The sequence below is a fragment of the Pelodiscus sinensis genome, chromosome 4, assembly GCF_052426305.1.
Source record: "Pelodiscus sinensis isolate ZL-2025 chromosome 4, ASM5242630v1, whole genome shotgun sequence".
NCBI classification, from domain to species: Eukaryota; Metazoa; Chordata; order Testudines; family Trionychidae; genus Pelodiscus; species Pelodiscus sinensis.
In genome coordinates, this window is record NC_143055.1 from 59,373,533 (window position 1) to 59,396,540 (window position 23,008).

A 23,008-nucleotide genomic window follows, 5' to 3' on the forward strand; every position below is an offset into this window, starting at 1 on the left:
AGTTTGGTCCAAGTTTTAGGCAATATTATGTTTATGGTTTATCCATATTTGTGTGGTTTTCTCTACTTTTAAAATGTGATAAACTTTAGTGAGTAATCCAATAGCTTACGTTAATATGCATTTTGGTGGAATTGTTCAATATGTGATATGAATCTTTAAAGAATGAAGTGTATTGAAAACTAATTTAAGACTATTATCTCTGAAGAATCTCGGGTATTATAGATACCTTTGATTATAGACTGTGCATGCTGTGCTGAATGTCCTTGGTAATGCAAAATCTTTTTCTAAATGTTTCTTAAACAAAGAGCGACCTCTAGAGGTGTTTTTACGTGTCAGTTATCAAAACTTAGTTGGACTACATTTTTAAGAACTTTGATTTTTTAAAACATTTGCAATGGCAAAGCATTTAAGACTCCCATAATTTTTCTATATGATTGTAGCATACCCAATACTTTCCTATAGAGAGAAAAATAGATCCTGTAGCATAGAATGCTATATGACAATTCTATTTTTAGTTCACTAGGTCATCTTTGAAAGGATACAGCATGAAATGTTTAACATTTCATTGACCTGGTTTTGTGCCCATAAAGAGGTGTCATGGGGACAAGATGACTTCTTTTCTAGCTACCACAAACTAGTGCTACATAACTAATTCTGCCTGCAGCCTTGAAACCTATTAAGTGAGTGGTTTAAAAGTAGCTGTAATTTAGAATTGAATTTATGTTGACAAGTAAAAAATATTTCAGAGGAACACTGCATTCCATCTTTCAGGCATCATGCAATAGCTACACTTAAATAATGAAAAAGCATTAGGACTCTCTGGGGAGAATGGTTCTTAAAATAAATTTAGGATGGGCAGCAAGTGGCCCCCAAAATTATGTCCCTTTCAGCTACATTTACAAAGAATTTCCAACTTTAATTGACATCAATATTTTGGTGAGTAATTATTATAGGAAATTCTGGGGGTCTTATATGCAAATGAATATTTTAGATTTTGTGTATTTCTACCTTTAAATCCATTTTGACCACAGTGTAGCAAATTTTGAAAAAGGCTAGAAAGTCCTGGATTGTTGTTTTGTGATATTTTAAATTGAAAGATATAATTGAGAGTGTGATAAAAATATTATGGAGCTTTTTAAAAAACAGCATAAATTCTGTTATGAAATACTATCAAACATGAAGTCTATAGTGCACAGGACATTTATTATTATTGTTATGGGGCTCATGATAGGGTCACTAATTTAATGAATAGTCAGACAATATCAATAGAAAATGTGACACTTTTTCTAGTGCAAAATATTAATAGATTGATTTATTTGTTTTCATAGACCTCCTTATATCACCCTTCAGACAAAGGCCTGGACAGACCTTCTAGGTAAGAAACCTGATGTGTCCGTATAGTAGATAAGCTAGCCAACCTGAAGCTGAAGGTCTTCTGAGCATCCTGAAGTCAGTGGGAATTAAGGGTGCTCTAGATGTGCATAGCACATCTTGGGACCCAACCTTTAGAACCCCAGTTTTGAGATGAGAGAATAACCAGATGTGGGTTCTCAAGACACTTGCAATTCTTCCTTTTGATTTAGAAGGAGATATTGCTCACTACTCAGAACAACACCCAACCTTTCATACCCCTCCACTGGAATCCGTCACCTTCTGTATTAACTTGTAGCTTCTATCGCTCACTTTCAGTGCACTGCATATTACATTACTCCCAACATCTTTGCGCTCACTTTTATTACACCTCTGCTTTACTCCACTCAAGGATTCCATCTCACTTCTATCTTCATATCCTTCTCCCATTCTCAACTTTGTACCAGGAACTTCCATTCCAGTGTTCAGTGGTACCAGACTCACGTCATTCAAATCCTACTTGAAAACTCCCCTATTTCACACCTACTTGTGTTAACCCCCAGATTAAATCTACTGTTACCTAATTTAAAATTGAAAAAATAAGCCTGTAACATCTTATACTAATTTTCTCCTCATCACATAAAACTATCAGTGGCTGTTTGATGCATCTATCTACTTAGGCTCTTACATTAGATCCTGAAACAAGATCCCTGTGCTCTTCAGTGAATGAGATCCCGCTTTTTCCTACTGACTCTTTTTAAGGGGTTCTTCTAATCTGTCCTTTCTTAAGGTCACACCATGACTGCTCTTTATTTCTTGCATCACAGCTTGGCTTTCTAAGACCTGTCTATACTTAAATTGGCTTTGTCAATACGAATATACTAGTACAGATTAAACATAGTTTATTTCAGAGGTTTTTAATAGTATATCTTAAATCAGAATAATCCACATGGATGAAAGGACTTTTTTTTACCAGTAGAGCTATGTGAGTGGAGTGTGTGATAGTTATGCCAGCAAATCTGCCAGCTATGCTAGCAATTTTTTCTAGTGTAGACCTGGCCCTAGAAGCCAAATGTATAGACAGCCTGCCAAAATGTTAGGAAAAAGCAAAAGTGTGAGATGAAGGCAGGTCTGCACTGGGCCTAAAGTTCTTGTGGAGAAGGAGGAGGAGAACTGCTTGTGTCCTTATTACTGCTCCTGTGCCAAAGGAATTCAGTAATCCCTTCATTCCTTCCCAGTATCTAACCTGGGAAAGTTTTGCTGACTGTAGCTGTATTCTGCTTCATGTAACTGACATTTCTGTTCCAGCCTAGTCGCTGGGTCTGAAACCTTAGCTTTGCTGGTTGGGCAGGATTGTGCTGTTTATGTGGGAGCCTTAGTTACTACTGCTACAATCATTGTACCTTTGTGCTCTTCATAGCTAGCAGCAAAGGTGAAGGGTGGCTGCAGGCCTTGGAACAAATCCTGGGGAATAGTGACAGGACAAAGAGAAGAATGCAGGCAGGGAGCCCGTGTAGCATGGGCACTGGTCATTTGCAGGTGCTGAAGCCTATAGGCTGTTTTACACAGTAATCCCAAGCAGAGGCAGGGTCAGTTACACCATACAAGAACTGCTATAGCTGCTTCAGTGCCAATAGTTCAGGCCTTTGCATCCTAATCCTGAACAGGCATGGCAAATCAAGAGTGGGACAATGCAAGGGTAGGGACAAAGAGAGACATTAAACAGAGCAAGCCAATATGCCCACCCATGCAGCAGGGGGAGGTGCTGTCTCTGAATGGAATAAAGCAGGGGCAGGGAACCTTTACTGGATTGGGTGGCCACTGACCCATATAAAAATCAGTGGGGGGCTACACTTGTGAGAAGCAAAAAAGCCCAAAACAAACCCTCACTGATGTGGCCCCCCGACTGAGAGAAACACTCCCCACATAATCCTCACACACCAGAGCCGAGGGAACCAGGCTGGTAGATTTTGTGTGTTCCAGCATTGCGGTGGTGTGGTGGGGAGCTAGAGCACCAGCGCAGGCTCCCCAATCCTGGGGGGACCCCGATCCAGGCAAGCTGGGGGCCACATCTGGCCCCTGGGCCTTGGATTACCCACCCCTGGAATAAATATTACAACATACACCCACATCCCCTGTCAAAAGCTAATGTTTGCATGCACCATTGTATAAGATGAAGAACTGTGTTATGGTCAGGTACGTAACATGACTATTGTGCCATTGATAACTCATGGGGCAGCCTCCCAGCATGAAGACAGGCTGTAAGAGTAGAGCTTCCCAGACTCCTGGTAGAGCAGCAAAGCATGGAAAGTAATATAACATAAAAAATAGAGAGGGAAATTTTGAAACAAAAAGTATTTTAGTCAAAACATGATCTTTTATGCAAAAAACTTATCAATAATGTTGAATTTTTTTGTTTTCTGTGAAAAGTGTAGAGGGTTGTTAACCACCTTTTTAATAAAAAATGTTGAAAACATTACTGAAATGGCCATGAAAATGTTTCAGTACTCGTTTTGATCATATTGTTTTTGATAGTTTAGATAAAAATATCAGAGAAGGTGTGAAAAATTTTGAATAAACAAAAGAAGAGGTCAAATCTTTTGAAAACGTTTAATGATGCAATCGCTTCAAAATTCTAAAACTTCTCCTGAAAATAGATTTTTATTTTGTAGTCAGCTTTAGAACAAATTGGGCTTCACTCTGCAAAGTGTGTAGTTCTTGGCAGACCTGTGAACAGTGTTTTGTCCTGTTATATTTAGGTCTATTTTTTCATGCAGTGTTGGAAATGTTAAATGGGCCAAGGGGCCAGCTTATCGATCCCTGAAGAGAAGATATTCAAAAGAGCACTGCTCACACGATTTAGAATGGCACTAATACCATTCTTTCTTTAGCTCTTCAAGTGACTACAGAAAAAGAAGGAAGTCAGAGCCTGCTGTAAGTCATCAGAGAGTGCACAGTGATCAAAATGCAAACAGAACTAGTGGAGGCCATGCAGATATGCAGGGCACATACACTACCCTTAGAAAGCCTTTAACTAACTCTTCTCCATCTTCTCCATCAAGAGCGAAAGGTAAGAGACAAACAAATTAGCAAACAATCAATAAACTTGTTTAATACTGAGTTCTTATTGCATTAAATGTTAGTAATAACTGTTAGGTATTATATGTTATTATTTGGATACAGTTCACTGTGGGGTATATCTTCTAAAACAAATAGTCTTTAGTTTCTAATAAAAAGCTAACCTATTTATTTTTCTATGTTATTTCAGGCTGGATTTGTTTTTCATATGTAGTATCTACTGTATATTTATTCAAACCAAATCAGTGAAAAATGTGATTTGTAAAATTCTAAACATAATTTCATAAATCTACATTTCAAACATTGCTTTCTTGATTACAGTACTGTAATTTCTAAATTCTTCCAGTATACACAGAATGTAAACTAAGAGAAACAGCATTTAAGATCATTACCATGCAAACAAATCCTTGAAACTTTCCTTCCCTTCTTAAAACCTACTTATATAACCTGATTCTTGGCAAGTGATAAATTTTGGGAAACTAATTTAAAAAAGAAATTGATATCCCAGTCTGATATTGAGATGATGGATTTTGTCAAAAATTCAATATTTAGTGGGTTCGATACAACCCATATAGTTTCTGATTCTTATGCAAGATAGGTTTTTTTTTTAATTAAGAACCATTCAGACCTCTCTTCCTTATCTATCAAGTCTTTCTTACCACTAAACAGGTTTTGTTTTTTAAAGTAAGGCAAAAGGAATCTCAGTATTATAGTAAGTGTTTGCACTGAAAGTAAATATATATAGTCCTACACCTCCTTTGTCACCCTCTTCTTATAATTCATTTGTATTCTAACAATAGCTAATATTTCCAGTAGACCCTTAGTGAGCTAGACATTTTATAAACTTATTTAAAAGACAGTCCCTGTGTAGAGCTTACTGTCTAGTTTACAACAGAACACAAGTGAACAAAGCAAGCAAATGATAGAGAATATGTTGGAGGATGGGTAATCGTACAGCAAGCATATCTCAGCACAGCGAGCATTAATTAATGCACGAATATCTTCTGTATTAAGGGACAGATCCCTGTACAACATGTGCCACAGAACTTAGTATTGTTTAGATGAGTAGCAATACTATAGTCCACTCTCTCATAAAGAAATGAAACCCTATTAGAATATTACATTTCTTGAAGTCAAGTACTCGACTGTCCCATAAAAAGTGTGGTAAGATTTTTGATCAACATATTTCAGAATTTAACTTTAAAAGACTTATGTAGTTAATTTATTTTATGTAAAAATAATGAATCCTAAGAACGAAGAGAGGTCTGAACTAAGGATATTAATATGTGGATACTTTCCTAATCAAGTGGTCAATAGATTTTTTTTTTATTGACTACTTGATTAGTTGATAAAGGTAAGAAGTTTCAGCACTTAGTCTGGCTTGCACTGGATCCCAGCATAACTTCCCCTATTGCCACTCTGCACTGTAAGGGACAGAGGAGCTGGTGTGCTAAGATGCTGGCTTTGTGCTAAGTCCCTGCTCCCGCAAGTCTCTGATCATTCTGCATAACTTTCCCCACTATCCCCCTGTTCCTTATAATGCAGAGAGGCAGCAGGGGAAGTTATGCAGACTGAGAGACCTGCTGGAGCAAGGACTGAACCAGCATTTTTGCGCACCAGCTCCCCTGTCCTTTACAATGCAGAGCGGCAATGGGGGAAGTTATGCAGATTGATGAGAGACCCGTGCGAGCAGGGACTGAGCATCTTTGCACGCCAGCTCTCTTGTCCTTTACAATGCAGAGCAGCATCAGGGAAGTTATGCTGGGATCTTGTGCAAGCCAGACTGAGCGATGGAAATGCCTAACCTTATCGACTAATCGATTAAAAAAATCTATCAACTACTCAATTAGAAAAGTAACTTCATTTTAACATCCTTAGCCTGAGTCAAAACCCTAGATCCAAGCATCCTGAACTCTGCAAATGTTTGAAATCCAGATCCAGTTTCTAATTCAGCAGATGATTTCTCTTTTATTCAGATTTCACCAACATAGACTACGTATGTGGTCTTTGAAATCAGTACTTTGAACTGAATTTTGAAGCCTCAACACATTTCTACTCAGAGTATTTCTTTTGTGAAAAGTGACTCTAACTTGTCACCTCTCAGTGACTTCCAGTTCAAATCTGCTCAAGTTAGAAGAAAAATATGGCTTTTCTAATTTTCAGCTATGAAAATTCAACTATGGATCTCAAAGACAAGTTGGGTTCTTTGGTTCTTGCACAACATCACTAGAATCTGCAGGCTAAATTATATCTTCAGTTACACCTGTGTAATGCATCCTATTGTCTTTAGATTATGCCTGAAGTGACAATCTGTACAAATCCATTGCCTTCATGTAGTTTTATAGGTTAAAGATCACTTGCCTTTCAGCTTTGGGAGAGATTTTACTATACCATCTAGTTGCACAATTCCATTGACTTTTATTTATAAATCCTTAGGCAATTTAAAAAAAATTTGTTTGGAATTTAAAATATCAATTTGATAAAAATATAAATGAAGTAGAGTACAGCTCACTTCTTCTATTGGTCCTATGAGTCTAAGAAGAGTAAAAAATAGTAAAAAATAATTTTTACCTGCAGCAGATAGTTTTGTAAATACACCCAAGGAGTAGAACACACCCTCCTGATGAGGCTGCTCTTAATAGCAGAGAGAGATAAGTTTTCTAAAAAAGGCATGAGTTATGAAGTTGCACTGTGGAGTTCTACATTTAAGTTAACACAGTGAATCTTTTGCAGGACAAGTAAACTCAATGCACATCAGCAAGCTCAACAGCAGGCTAGCATCTCAAGGTAGTTGTTACATAGTGCCATATATAGCTTCATTCATAAGGACAGTCAGCTAAGCAGGTGAAATAAAATAAAAAATGATTGGGACTTTCTGCAGGAAACACACACCCACTGTTGAATTGTTCACATATTCTGCTGTTGTAATGTTCCTTCCTGCTACACTCCACTCAAGACTCATTCATCACATAGTTTTATCACACATAACAGCCTGGGACTGTAGCAGGCAGGGACTCTGCCTTGGGATCCTGCAGGGCTGCTGCCAGGGAGCTGCTTAGGTAAACACCTCCAGGTCACAACCTGCTGCTGACACCCCAATCCCTCCCTCCCCCCAACTCCAAGCCCCAGATCACCATCCAAACCCTCTGTACCCTTCTCCTCTCCTCTCCCACATCACAGCTCCCTCCCAGATCCTCCATCCCCTTTTACACCCCTCCCCCAGGCCAGAATCTTCTTCTGCATCTATACCGTCTCCTGGACCCTGCGCCTCAAATCCCTACCCCAGATTGTAACACCCTCCTTCACCCAAATTCCCTTGTAGATCCCATACCCTCTCCTGCATCCCAGTCCCTTACCCTGAACTCTTTTCTGCATCCAACCTGCATCCCAGACCCCACACTCCCTTCATAGAAAAGTGTGACCACTTACCAAAATCTTAAGAATTGCCCCCACATAAAAAAATTATTGCCCATCCCTATGCTGTACAAACAACAGATTATGGTTAAAGTCTGCATGTCTCTCAGAGGTCATGGATTCCATGATTTCTGCACTGGATGATGTAGCTGATTCCGGGGCTGCCCAAGCAGATCAGGCAGCCCCTGGGCCAGCCAACCAGCCACCAATGGGGCGTTTTGGATATGAAAGGGCACTCAATCTGGGAAGGGGTTGGAGTGTGGGGTGGTGCTTATCTTGAGGGCTCCTCAGAAGCAGCTGGCATGTCCCTACAGCTCCCAAAGGGAGGGAATGCCAGGTGGGCTCTTCTGCATGCTATCCCACCATGACCTCCGGCTCTGCCCTGGCAGTTCCCATTGGCTATAGTTCTGGCCAATGGGAGCTATGGAACCAGAACTTGTGGCTGGAAAGCTCCTCAGCCTTCCCTCATCAAGAAGGTGCAGCAAGGATATTCTGGCCATTTCAAAGTAGCTGTGTGAAGTTGTGTAGTGATGGTACCCTGCCAGCCCCACCAACCTCTCTCCCCAGCACCAGCAGAGGGTCCCAGATTGTATGCTTCCTCCCAAGTCACCCACGGCAAAACCCCTGGACCACCCCCACCCGCACCCCCAAGAGAACCTGTGCTCCCTCTCCCCCAGCCCAAGGTTTAGTTAGGAGTGCATTGTAATAGTCATGAACAGGCCTTGGACCATTAATTTTGGTTTACTGCCAATGATGTGTTCATGGCTTTTACTAAAACTACCTATGACTAAAACCTAGCCTTAATTATAGTTACTGTCACTGAGATGGACCTGAGACCAAGTTCAGTTCTGCCTCAGGATCAAGCTCTTCCAGAGATAAGAATTTGTTCAGATCTAGACTTGGTTTAATCATATCTTCTGTAGTTGTGTTGTCTTTCTACCAGCTTAAGAACCAAAGGTGCTTTTCATATGTGGCATTTCTGATGGACAGATGTGCACTGTCTTAACAATCCAGTACTATAGTATGTTTTATTACAAATAGAAACCTGTGGCACTGAATCATTTCTGATGTTTAAATTATATAGAGTAAATTTTTACAATTGGAAAATTAAATAATTATTTAGCATGGATTATTGTTTTCCCCTTCTAATCTTTAGCGATGTGTGTACTATACTTGAATGCTATACACTAACTGTTTTCTCTTTTTTCTGTTCTCTCTCATATTTACTGATGTTATTTCCAACTTTTTGAACTTGTTAATATCTGGCAATGTCTCTTTTTTATTATGCTGCTCAATGGATTATAAAGGTGGAGATATTAGCAAAGTGTACCCGTCCCTTTTCAGTTACTCACTGCACAACCACAACACCTCAAATGAATTAGATTATTGTAGCACTTATAGCCAGCATTTGGCTGTTCCAAGTGATTCAAGAAGGGCAATCCACTACAAAAATGGATGGCAAATGACACGTCAGAATGCAGAAGTCTGGAGCAGCACAGAAGAAACTGCCTCTCCAAAGCGGAAATCCCGCAGCTGTGACGATCTGTTAACAGATGATCACGATAGTTTTCCTGATGCACAGGCCAAGTCTGAAAGTATGGTATCTCTCATTTGTGAGGAGGATTCCAAAGGCAGTTGCTCATTGACGTGGGCATCCCCATATGTTCCTGAGAGCCGTGGTGCTAGTCGGTCAAGAGTTCGTCATAGATCTGCACATGATGCCCCAGGTTTTCTAAAAATGTACAAGAAGATGCACCGCATCAATCGCAAGGACTTGATGAATTCTGAGGTGATTTGTTCTGTAAAATCCAGAATATTACAGTATGAAAAAGAACAGCACAAAGGCATGCTTCAGGGCTGGCGAGAGTCTTCTACTGAAGAGGTGCCCAGGGACATGGTGCCTACCAGGATATCTGAATTTGAAAAATTAATTCAAAAGTCAAAATCAATGCCAAATCTAGGTGATGAAACTTTATCAACAGTATCACTAGAGCTGCCTAAAAATGGCTTATGTCCACAGCGGCGATTTTCTATCGAGTCCTTGCTGGAGGAGGAAAATCAAGGTAGGCATGGCATTCAAGTACAACGCAACTGCAAGTCTAAAACTCTGGTGCCAATTCAGATTGAAGTGACCAGTGATGAACCACAAAGATCACATCTGGAGTTTTCTGACAGTGATCAAGATGGAGTGGTCTCTGACCTCAGTGACTTTATCCAGATAGAAGGCTCATCTTTTTGTAGTGAGAGTGACTTTGACCACTTTTCCTTTACATCCTCCGAGAGTTTTTATGGATCAGGCCACCATCACCATCATCACCACCATCATCACCACCACCACAAGCATCTCATCAGCTCTTGCAAGGGGCGATGCCCAGCATCCTATACCCGCTTCACCACCATGTTAAAGCATGAAAGGGCTAAACAGGACAGTACTGAAGATCCAAGGAGACAAGAATCAGAATCTGGCCTCTCTAAGATAGCATTCCTAGTAAGTCCAGTGCCTTTCCGGAGGAAAAAAAGTTCAGCCCCTAAAAAACAGACTGAGAAGACTAAATGCAAATCATCTATGGTTGAAGCTCTAGACTCTGCTCTTAAAGATATCTGTGACCAAATTAAAGCAGAAAAGAGAAGGGGAAGTTTGCCTGACAACAGTATATTACACAGACTTATTACTGAACTGCTTCCAGACATACCAGAAAGGAATTCATCTCTTAAAGCTCTTAGAAAAAGTCCCATGCATCAGCCTTTTCATCCACTGCCTCAAGATGGTGCCATTCATTGTCCATTGTACCAAAATGATTGTGGAAGACTACCTCTTAGTGCCTCTTTTCAAGACATGGATACAACCAACAACAACAACCCAAACAATGATAGTGCACTGTCTTTCCAAGGTGCATTGCCTTCCTTTCCTTTATTCTTGTGATTAAGTCATCCACCCTTGTTCCTTTCATTTCCAACCCTTTGTCCTTTCATTTTTGAGTATTTACTTATGCAGTTTAAAGTAACAGTTTACCATACAAAAGTCATAATGAAGAAAGGGTATTATTTTTACATAGCTATTTGTGATACATAATATAAAATGAATAAAGTAGTTGTCCATCCACAACAGTATAGAAATCTGGTTATCAAATGGGGACAGCATCATTTTACAATTAGGTGAGCAATACAGCAGAATATTATAATGCTGTAAAATAAAAAAAATTGAGGGTGGATCCCTGTTTTCAATAGTTGGAGTCTTAGGAGAACAAAAGTTTTCTGCTGATTAAACGTGCTTCACAGTATAATAAATATATACATCATAATGGGATGGCATCTGGAAAAGTACAATAGCTCTTCCATTTTGTTTATAATAAATGTGCACTGCACATTATTATTATTAATAATAACGATGTCATGCTAACAATATTTTATGTAAATATGAAAATCTGAGCATTTTTAAATGAATTCTGTCTATTTTATAAAATTGTCACAAAAATGTGCTACCTTGGAGAAATGCAACTTTTTTGTGACTAGATCTCTAGACTATTTATATTAAAAGTTTCATTTCCACTGATCAATACACTTTGCAATTTCTGTGGCAGCGAAATTAGATCTTTTTATTATATTTTAAATGTCTCTATTAAATTCAGGAGATACCCTGTCTCTTTGAAAAGGTAAACAAAAAATTAAAATAATCACAACTTGAAGGATACTGTCAAGGCGAATAGGAATAAAAACTGATTTCGCTTGAAAGGGAGATTTCCAACCCTTTGTCCTTTCATTTTTGAATATTTACTTATGCAGTTTAAAGTAACAGTTTACCATACAAAAGTCATAATCAAGAAAGGGTATTATTTTTACATAGCTATTTGTGATACATAATATAAAAGTTTTACATTTCATATGAGTTTATTGTTCCATTTTCTTTTTAAAAAAAATCATTGCTTGAGGTTAAAATAGTTTTAAAAGTTTGACTTATCATGAAATTCAGAGTAAGCAAATCACTGTAACAGCGTGTGCACAAATGTTTCTACTGGAAGACTGAGTTAAATGCCTTTGTAAAGACATTTCAAGCCTGAGTTTTTATTTTAAAAAATGATCAGACTACTCACAATAAATGGACTTCCAAAGAATTCTGTATTAGATATATCCTCCTTAGTGCTGTCTTAGTATGACAGGTTTATAAGGCTATTCCTGAAATCATGTAATTGAAGATGGGGGAAATCTATGGCTTTATTATATAAATTGTGCAGTATATACCTCTTATTTTTTCTTTAACTTTCATGTCCTGTGGTGAAATTTTTGCTAGTGCCACATTTGCCAAAAAAATATTGAGTGAATTCTGCAAGGCTACTGCTGTGCGATCTTAATGAGATACATAAAATATATAATGGAGTGGGTAAAATCTCTTGCATAATATCATTAGTTTCATTAGTCATGGGTTTGAAACATCTTTAATTACCTATTGGCATTGAATAATGAGTCATTATACACTGAATTAGAAATACATATAAAAGGTTTAGAAGCAACTCACATCTGCATTTGCACAAATTCAAAGTCACTGAGTTTACCCCAGATTTACAGTGAAATGAGAGCAGAATCTATCCCTATTTTTCAAATATAGCCCCCAAAATGTTTTCTTCTAGATATAATGATCACAGGAACTCTACTATTGTGGGTCCTCTATTGTGCATTTCTTAAAATAATTTTTTGCAATCCACATTATTTTTAGTTGAGCTGTATGTTTTATACAAAATGCACTTTTCATAATATACTAATAGTGAAATTCTACACTTCACATTATCAGCAAACTCCTGCCCTTTGCTGTGCTGATATGCAAGGATAGGGAAGGATCTATGGAGCCACTATTCTCCAAGAAAATAGGAGAGCAGGATCTCTCCCTAGGACTCACTAGTAAAAGATATCATAACTTGGCTCTCTTATCCATTCATCATGTCTGAAATGGGATATGTCCAGCGGCCTAAGCAGGTAGCAAGTACATTACTATCATTGGCAAGTATAACTGTGTGAGTACTGGTCCCCTTGCTCTGAGAAACAACAATGTTCAAACTATTCATGGTGTTTCAGCTCTCCCTTTAGAATCCTGATTTCATATCAAACATGACCTACCAAATACTGTCTTTCCATTCCCTCATCATATGTACAGATTTAAATTATAATTTATATTTCATGCATGTGATATAAGTGAAGAGGGGACACTCTAGAATACCAGGGCAGAAACTGGACAAGATATTGGTTGAAACTGACTAAACCACCATCAACCTGTCTTCAGCCCCCAGAGGTGTAGAATCATAGAATACTAGGAATGGAAGGGACCTCGACAGGTCGAGTGCAGTCCCCAGCCCTCATGGCAAGTACTGATTTCATATCAAAGACCAAGTACTGCCTAGACCATCCCTGATAGACATTTATCTAACCTACTCTTAAATATCTCCACAGATGGAGATTCTACAACCTCCCTGGGCAATTTATTCCAGTGTTTGACTACCCTGACAGTTAGGAACTTTTTCCTAATGTCCAATCTAAACCTCCCTTGCTGCACTTTAAGCCCATTGCTCTTTATTCTATTCCCAGAGGCCAAGATGAACGAGTTTTCTCCCTCCTCCTTAGGACACCCTTTTAGATATCTGAAAACTGCTATCATGTGCCCCCTCAATCTTCTCTTTCCTAAACTAAACAAACCCAATTCCTTCAGCCTTCCCTCATAGGTCACGTTCTCTAGACCTTTAATCATTCTTGTTGCTCTTCTCTGGACCCTCTCCAGTTTTTCCACATCTTTCCTGAAATGCGGTGCCCAGAACTGGACACAATACTCCGACTGAGGCCTAACCAACGCAGAGTAGAGTGGAAGAATGACTTCTCCGGTCTTGCTCACAACACACCTGTTAATGCATCCCAGAATCATGTTTGCTTTCTTTGCAACAGTGTCACAGTGCTGACTCATATTCAGCTTGTGGTCCACTATGACCCCTAGATCCCTTTCTGCCGTACTCCTCCCCAGACAGTAGTGATCAGCCTTCCAGCAGCTTGGCCCTTTTAGTGCACCACTACATTATGAAGCAGCAGTAAGAAGTAACTACTGAGCCATGCTGCCCTTAAATCCCTCTAGTCATTTTCCCTGCACAGGTAGCATGGTCAGTAACCCTTCCATTGGCTACTGCTTCTTTGCTCCTTCTTCAGACACATACATTAACACACGCACAAAGGTGATTCAAGAGACCATGGACAGTTTAATGCCTACTGTATGGATTAGACAGAAATTCCCACTAATACCAATAGAAATATATACAATTCCAACACAAAAAAAAAGCTGTTCTGTGTAACTGTTAGGGTTGCTTAAATAAAATGACCACCGATCCATACCTTGACAGATTGGAAATTCACACTTAAAAAAATAACCTTTGCATATATAATAGTTTTGATGACAATGCAAGACCTGATATGATGATAATGGAAGAACTGCAGTGGCACTCAGTTCCTTAATATACAAAATACAATGGATGTTATCAGGATGTTCCATTGGCTCATTACCAGAACTCAAAAAAACAAAACCATTTTGCTAATACATGCATTGCTCCATACTATATATTATGGGATCACTTGTATTTCTGTGAGGCACACTTGCACTGAAAGAAGGGGAAGAGAACACCTGTGCAGGGACTCTGACGTCATGTCACAAAGAATCAAAGAAAGCGTCCTCAGAATTGTGAACAAGGAACTATACAGAAATAAATTGCTATTCCTTAAACTGCAGTGTTCACTTTGCTTCACTTCATAGTTTCCCAGAAAATTTCTAGCATCCTTCCTACCTGGTTTTCTACTAAACTTTTAAAGTTACAGTGCATATATCCTAACTCCCCACTGTGCAGGGATAACAGGCCCTCATTCAGGAAAGTACCCGTAATCCAGGAAAGCACTTAAACGCATTTAAGGGCTTTCCAGAATTGTGGCCACAGTGTACTTGATACAAGCTTATGATAAGCACTGAATACAGCTTTTCACTCTGTCTCTGCTCCACAAACCTTATTTTCATTTCAGAACTATGCTGGTTACAGTGGTGTACACCAGAAAACACTGAGCTCACACGTGTGTGTTTTTTTCCTATAATAGTCGAAGTTTGACCTCCAAGTGATGGATTAAATGCTTTCAGTTCTGAGTTCCTTGTAGTGCTTCTTGATAGAGGGATAACCTTGGTAGGAAAAGATCATATTAACCAAGTAAAAAAGAAGCAAACATGATTCTCACTAGCCTATGTCAATGTGGCACTAGGAAAATACAGTAGAGGGACTCTTCTGAGTAAGAGGATATGGTTCATTCACTCCCCAAAATTTCCATAGGCTGGAAATAATTCCCTTTGTTTTCATTTCATACAAGCAGCCCACAGGACCCTATTGAGTGCAAGACTTTCATTTAAGAACTCTTCGTTTTATTTGATTTTTTCCAAATTTATTAAAATAATATGCACATAATGACAATGCCAAACTGTGCTTTACTGCAAATATGCCACTCAGCCTGGTGAGTAATGACAATAATAGTCTTTTAATTTTCTACGTGCAACCTAATGAATTCCTCGGCTAAAAGGGAATTCCATATTGCCAAAAAAAAAAAAATCTGGTTCATCGTTCTCTCATTGTGGCATGCTTTACGTATCTTTCATGCATGTAATTATGTGTTTACATTGTTATCGCTCAGACATGTTTGTTGAACCCTTCTGAATTTTCAGTAGAGTGATCAGATTTCCCTTTCTCCGGTTGTTCCACTAGCTGTATATTAGCTAATATGATGTTTAGTACCTACTGTTGTTTTTACAGGTTATACACCTTGGGTCTACCATATGAACCCAAAATGTATTTGTTTATGTTGGTAGTGCAGAAATTATATACAAGCTGTATTGTAGATCATCTAGATAGTTGTAGTTGGGATTTACTGTCTTTGTTTTTTTTCTTTTAAAAGAATATTTTAATAATCATTAATGGCATGTAATTTTTCTGTTAAAGGGGAATGAGTAGAACCAACCTCTCCATTTTTAGATGTAGTGCCCCTTTTAAATAAAATGAAGCACAACTCCAAAATTAACTTGCTTCAGTCTTGAGATTCATGCAATGTATTTTATTTGCAGTAGACCAGGAGTCACGTGGGAACTATTCTTCTGCTTTGACTGATGTGGGCCGATGTACTCCTCGAGAGAGAAGAGGAATTCCAGACAGAGAGGTATTTAATCAGGAATAAATAACTGAGCATCATCCAAAGTCAAAAGAGCATTTATGAGGCAATCCAAAAACATTTCCATGATGAAGTTTTATGTGATGCTAAGCAAGTGTAATGATGATGATGATCATAGGAGCGGTTAGACAACCAGTCATTTAAGGGGAGAATAGAAATTGTTGTACTACTGCGTTAACGTATTTACCTTTCTTTAATGATTGTTTTAATCTTTGTAAGTACAATGTTAAATGTTAAGATTAAACTGTACTTTCTGTTGATGTTTAAATGGCAAGGACACTCCTATAGGGGATCTACTGATAATTTATGTCAGAACTGACAAATAGATAGGACAAGAATCTAGAGGAAAATGCCAATTCTAACTGTGAAGACTCTAATGAAAGCCAATGACTATGCAGACCAATATACCTTCAGTAATTGCCTCAGATAGTTACTGAGCTACCAGGAAGATTTCTGCTCCCGAATCACTTATTTTTTTCTTATGTCAGAGCTGTTTAAATATTTTAAGCACTGTCCCTAATTTCTGTGGCAGAAAATTTTAATTAATTAATCTAATTATATAGTGATTGCTTATGCTTTGCTTATGCCTCACACGCAAACAATATTACAACCTTAGAAACAGAGAGACATCATAAAGGCAGCATGAAATGCCAGCATAGCTTTTCTTCAGTCTAGCTGCAGCAACAGCAAAGCTGTACCTGAAAAGGCAATAGTCAAGAGTATTCAGAGAGAAAAAAGGAAGGAGAAGAGGGATGGGCCGAAGCATGATTGATGGTGAGACTCCTGCATCTGGCCAAAAAATTAATTTAAAAATCATCTTTGAGCAGAACAATCATTAAAACACTTTTAAAAATTAAAGATATACTATTTAAAGGGGCTTTATCAGAAAATTGAATTGAAATTAGTCAATTTAACAAAAAAGCAAGTCAACAGTGCACCTTTATTTAAAGTGGTGCACTTCTATTACAGCAAGTATAATTTGAAACATTGCAGAAGCATGCTAGATTTTAACATTAAAAAGAAAGGTAAAAATATTAAAAAGTCTACCTACATTAGATTCTTCCAATTATTCTTAGGTGCCTAAATATGTGGTACTATTTTTAAAAGTACTGAGCACTCAGCAATTCCCATTTATTTCAGAGGGCCCCGCATGCTTTTGAAAATAAATCCATGTGTGTACATGCTTAAATATGGATTTAAAAATTTCAGGCACCTATCTTTGAACATCTTTATTTTAATAGGCAAATCATTATTTTTATAATATAGTTATATTATATATAAGTATTAATCACTTTGCCTGCTTTTCAGAGGCTGCCAGCTCGAGCTGTATATGACTTTAAGGCTCAGACCTCTAAGTAAGTATTAAAGTTTTGTTATTTAGTTAAGACTAAATATGAATGCAAGAGCAACTTATTTAATAACTCTCTCAGACACCTATCCTTTTAACGCCTATCTTACTTGTTCTAGCCATTGACCAAAGATTGTAGCAATGTTAGCAGTACATTTCTGTTGGGGGATACCAGCCCAAAAAAGCCTACTCAGAACTCTACTCTCCCAAAGTAGTAGCCCATAGACAAGCTGTGTAAGAAGCCATTTCATTTTTAAAATGTTTGAATGATGAAATACTTCATGTTTGTTCAAATGTGGCAGTGGCTATGCGTTCTCAGCAAAAAAACCTGTATTTCTTAGACTATTACAAACAGTTGAGATCAAAAACTATTGAAAAGCTACCCTATTATCCTTTACATTTAAACGGTGACACAGATCTTTCAGTATGTCTTTCAGTGCCTTTTTGACCTAAATTTAAAGGACTGTGGCCTGTATTAATAACTGACACAAAGTTAGCTGTTGAATATTCATGCACAATAGACTTAATAGTTGTTTATACAGAACATAATTCTGTTCTTTATACCAGGGAACCATACAGAATGGGCTGAGTAGGTCAGGATAGGAGATTGCCTGAGACATCTTGTTGGTAGGATAATGGGAGGAATATGATGTGTAGTGCACTTTTCTGCTTTTATAAAAGGGAGCACCAGACGGCTCTCTTACCCACCTATGAACCAAGTAGCATCCACACAGGTGGAACAGAAGAGACAAAGCTTGCATGCAGATCCACAAGTATTTATGGCTATGTGGATAGGGGTAGGCACGATCCGGCCTGCCAAGCTGTTTGATCTAGCCCATGTCCTGCAGGGAGTGCACGAAGTCTCTTGCTACCGCCCACAGGCCCTGATTGGTGTAAGAAGTCTCCTCCCCCTGCACCACCCGGGGCACGAGTCACACAGATGGAACCACAAGCTGTTCAAAACAGCTGGCCGTTTTCTCTACAGGCCATGTGCCCCTGGCGGTGGAAAGTAGGAGGAGATTTTACATGTTTCCCTGCCCCCAGGGCAATCATCATAGACAGAGCCGTGAGCTGATCAGAATGGCTGGCTGGGGGTGAGAGAGTTTGCACAGGGCAGGGGAGTGCACAAATTCTCTTGCCCCCTGCCAGGGTTGTGCGGTGCATAGACAGGACTGCCAGCCGTTATGAACAGCTTGTGGCTCTGTCTATGTGCCGCACAACCCTGGCAATGAGTGAGAGATTTCATGCACTCGCATGCCCCCAGCTGCAATGATTGGCCTGAGAGCATGCAAAATCTCCTTTTCTCCCCTCCCCCCAGAGGCATGGGATGCATAGAGGGAGCTGCAAGCTGTTCAGAACAGCTGGTGGTTGGTTCCCTCTAGGCACCATGTGAGACTGGCAGAGGTCTGAGACTTCACATGCTCCCTTGCCCTGATTGGCCATGGGGCAGGGGAGCATGCGTGAAGTCTCTTGCCCCGCAGGGATGTGTGGCCCTGAGCAGCAAGCACATGGAGGGTACCCATATGGCTGAGACTGCTGCAAGAGAGGGCCTACCTCAGGGATCCTGTTGAACTGGTGGCTGGCAGCTGCCTAAGGTAAGTAAATTCTGGCCAGTCAGAGTGGTACCTCAGCCCCTGCCTCTTGCATCCCAGACCCTCCTACTTCTTAACTCCCGGCCCCAGCTCATAAACCTCCCTCTGCAGGTCACTACCCAAATCCTCTGCACACTGCCCCGGATCACAATTCCCTTCCAGCCAATTCCCTCTGTTAATTGGCTGAGCGTTAGTCAGGGGGCGGTGCTACCAGGGCTTTATAAAGCTGTGAGTCAGCAACCAGGGAGCTTGTGAACAGGAGCAGGAAACAGGGAGTTTTGAGAGGGAGTTGGGAAGGGGCCAAGGTACTCTTGCCAGTCTTTATACTTTAGTTTAAAGGTTTTAATAAAAACTTCCTGTGTTCCGCACTAGAGATACCTCTGAGGGGGAGGGAATGCCAGTTGTTAGGAAGAGGCAGGTGTTAGTAGTGGGTGATTCGATTGTTAGAAACCTAGATAGTTGGGTTTGTGATGACCGGGAGAACTGTATGGTGACGTGCCTGCCTGGTGCAAAGGTTGAGGATCTCTCGAGGCATCTAAATAGACTTATGTGCAGTGCTGGGGAGGAGCCAATGGTCATGGTACATGTAGGTACCAATGATGTAGGGAAGGGTAGGAGAGATGTCCTGGAGGCCAAATTTAGGTTGCTAGGAAAGAGACTGAAATCCAGGACCTCTATGTTAGCATTCTCGGAAATGCTTCCAGTTCCACGCGCAGGGCCAGGTAGGCAGGCAGAGCTTGAGTCTCAATGCGTGGATGAGACGATGGTGTAGGGAAGAAGGGATAAGATTTATTAGGAACTGGAGACAATTTTGGGAGAGGGGGAGTCTATACAGGAAGGATGGGCTCCACCTAAACCAGGGTGGAACCAGACTGCTGGCACTAAACATTAAAAAGGCCGAAGAGCAGAAATGGAAACTAAGAAATGGAGGAAAGCCAATTGGTGCGGTGAACCACATAAATCAGATGGAGATTTCTCTTAGAGGAGAATCCATTGATAGAGATTCTCTAGGCTGTCGTCAGAAAGAGAGGCGGGGAGAGGACAAACCATGGCCAGAGCAGACAAACAACCGCATATAAAGGAATCCAATGCATCAGGGAAGGGCAGACAAATAAACAGTGACAATTTTTTAAAGTGCTTCTACACAGATGCTAGGAGTCTGACTAATAAGATGGGTGAACTAGAGTACCTCGTATTAAAAGAGGAGATTGACATAATAGGCATCACTGAAACCTGGTGGAATAAGGGAGATCTGTGGGACACAATCTTACCGGGATATAAAATATATCTGAAGGATACAGCAGGCCATGTGGGTGGCAGAGTGGCACTGTATGTGAAAGATAATGTAGAATCAAATGAAAAAAAAAATCTTAAATGCATCAACATGTTCAATAGAATCACTATGGATAGTAATTCCATACTCTAATAATAAAAATTTAGCAGTAGGGATATATTATCGACCACCTGACCAGGACAGTGATACTGACATTGAAAAGCTGAGGGAGATTAGAGAGGCTACCAAAATAAAAAACTCTGTAATAATGGGGGATTTTAATTATCCCCATATTGACTGGGTACATGTCACCTCAGGAAGAGAAGCAGAGAGAAAATTTCTCAATGGCTTAAATGACTGCTTCTTGGAGCAGCTGGTACAGGAACCCACAAGGGGAGAGGCAATTCTCGATTTAATCCCTGAGTGGAGCACAGGATCAGGTCCAGGAGATAACTGTTACAGGACCACTTGGGAATAGCGACCATAATATAATAACATTTAACATTCCTGTGGTGGGAAGAACACCTCAGCAGTCCAGCACTCTGGCATTTAATTTCAAAAAGGGGGATTACACAAAAATGAGGAGGTTAGTTAAACAGAAATTAAAAGGCACAGTGACTAGAGCCAAATGCCTGCAAGCTGCATGGAAACTTTTTAAAGACACCATAATAGAGGCCCAAATTAAATGCATACCCCAAATTAAAAAACCTAGTAAGAGACCTAAAAAAGAGTCATCATGGCTTAACCCCCATGTAAAAGAAGCAGTGAGGGACAAAAAGGCATCTTTCAAGAAGTGGAAGTCCAATCCTAGTGAGATAAATAGAAAGGAACATAAACACTGTCAAAACAAGTGTAAAAATATAATAAGAAAAGCAAAAAAAGATTTTGAGGAACACCTAGCCAAAAACTCAAAAAGAAATAGCAAAATGTTTTTTAAGTACGTCAGAAAAAGGGGTAAGCAGTGAGGTGGTAAAGTTGGCGGATGATAGTAAACTGTTTAAGATAGTCAAGACAGAAGCAGATTGTGAAGAACTTCAAAAAGATCTCACCAAACTGAGTGATTGGGCAACAAAATGGCAAATGAAATTTAATGTGGATAAGTGTAAAGTAATGCACATTGGAAAAAATAACCCCAACTATACGTACAGTATGATGGGGGCTAATTTGGCTATAACAAATCAGGAAAGAGATTGTGGAGTTATCGTGGATAATTCTCTGAAAACTTCCACACAGTGTGCAGCAGCAGTCAAAAAGGCAAATAGGATGTTAGGAATTATTAAGAAAGGGATAGAAAATAAGACACAGAATATCTTACTGCCCCTGCATAAATCTATGGTTCGCCCACATCTTGAATACTGTGTACAGATGTGGTCTCCTCACCTCAAAAAAGATATTTTGGCTTTAGAAAGAGTTCAGAAAAGTGCAACTAAAATTATTAGGGGTTTGGAACTGGTCTCATATGAAGAGAGGCTAAAGCGACTGGGACTTTTCAGTTTAGAAAAGAGGAGACTGAGTGGGATATGATAGAGGTATATAAAATCATGAGTGGTTGTGGAGAGGGTGAATAAAGAAAAGTTATTTATTAGTTCCCATAATAGAAGAACTAGAGGACACAAAATGAAATTAATGGGTAGTAGGTTTTAAACTAATAAACTAAAGTTCTTCTTCACACAGCGCAGAGTCAACCTGTGGAACTCCTTGCCAAAGGAGGCTGTGAAGGTTAGGTCTATAACAGAGTTTAAAGAGAAGCTAGATAATTTCATGGAGGTTAGGTCCATAAAAGGCTATTAGCCAGGGGATAGAAATGGTGTCCCTGGCGATGGATGTCACAAAACAAATCGCTTGATCATTGTCTTTGGTCTACCCCCTCTGGGGCACCTGGTGCTGGCCACTGTCGGCAGACAGGCTATGGGCTAGATGGACCTTTGGTCTGACCCAGTATGGCCATTCTTATGTTCTTATGACCCTGCAGCCCCTGCTACACCCCTCCCCCAGGGCAAAATTCACTCATATACTCAAAGACTTTAAGGGCAGATGAGACCATTATGATTATCTAGTCTGATCCCCTGCATGATGCAGGCCACAGAATCTCACTCACCCACTGCTAGAATAATCCTCTCACCTATATCTCAGATATTGAAGTCCTTGAAACGATGGTTCAAAGACCCCAAGATGCAGAGAATCCTCCCACAAGTGACCCAGGCCCCATGCTACAGAGGAAGGCGAAAAACTTCCAGGGCCTTGAGCACCCCAACTTCCTTCCAGACCCAGCACTCTAATCCCCTGCCCTAGGTCACAATCCCCTACTTCACCTAAACTCCCTCTTAGACACCACACCCTCTCCTGCATCCCAATCCTCTACTCAAGCTCCCTTCTGCAAAACCCGCACCCTCTCCATCGAGAAGTGCAGCTCTTGACCATTTTCCAAAATCTTGGAGTGGCTCTTGATCAAAAATTATTGCCCACCATGGGCTATGATGTAGATCAGGCCTGTCTCTTTAAGGGACCAACATTAGAATCCAAACGCAAATACTCAAGGTTTCAGATTCAGAATTGATTCTCCTTTCCATTGCGTGTACCACTCTGCATTTTACAATGACTTTATTTATATATCATCCACAGGGATTCGAAGCATGGCAGTGATGCTCCTTCATTAGATATTTATGTTCTTAAATACATTGAGATCTGAACTGTGTGTGAACAGCACTGGAATTTCTGAAGTTATTAGAG

At 39.7% G+C, this 23,008-nt stretch overlaps 1 protein-coding gene and 1 long non-coding RNA gene across 10 annotated transcripts in view; one reads left to right on the forward strand and one right to left on the reverse strand.

Moving 5' to 3' along the window:
- SORBS2 (sorbin and SH3 domain containing 2) overlaps positions 1-23,008 on the forward strand; it is a 258,991-nt gene that overhangs the window by 206,647 nt on the left and 29,336 nt on the right. For 5 of the 9 annotated variants that reach the window (XM_075930310.2, XM_075930311.2, XM_075930312.2 and 2 more), the window contains 4 exons: positions 1,329-1,375; positions 4,242-4,420; positions 15,965-16,053; positions 17,374-17,420. In XM_075930310.2, coding sequence (XP_075786425.2) covers positions 1,329-1,375; positions 4,242-4,420; positions 15,965-16,053; positions 17,374-17,420 — 362 coding nt within the window. Of the gene's footprint in view, positions 1-1,328; positions 1,376-4,241; positions 4,421-9,149; positions 10,734-15,961; positions 16,054-17,373; positions 17,421-23,008 lie in introns of all 9 variants that reach the window. The other 4 variants (XM_089777891.1, XM_075930314.2, XM_089777890.1 and 1 more) reach the window with 2 other exon arrangements.
- LOC112546681 (uncharacterized) overlaps positions 1-23,008 on the reverse strand; it is a 141,727-nt gene that overhangs the window by 8,261 nt on the left and 110,458 nt on the right. The gene's annotated exons all lie outside the window — the stretch shown is intronic.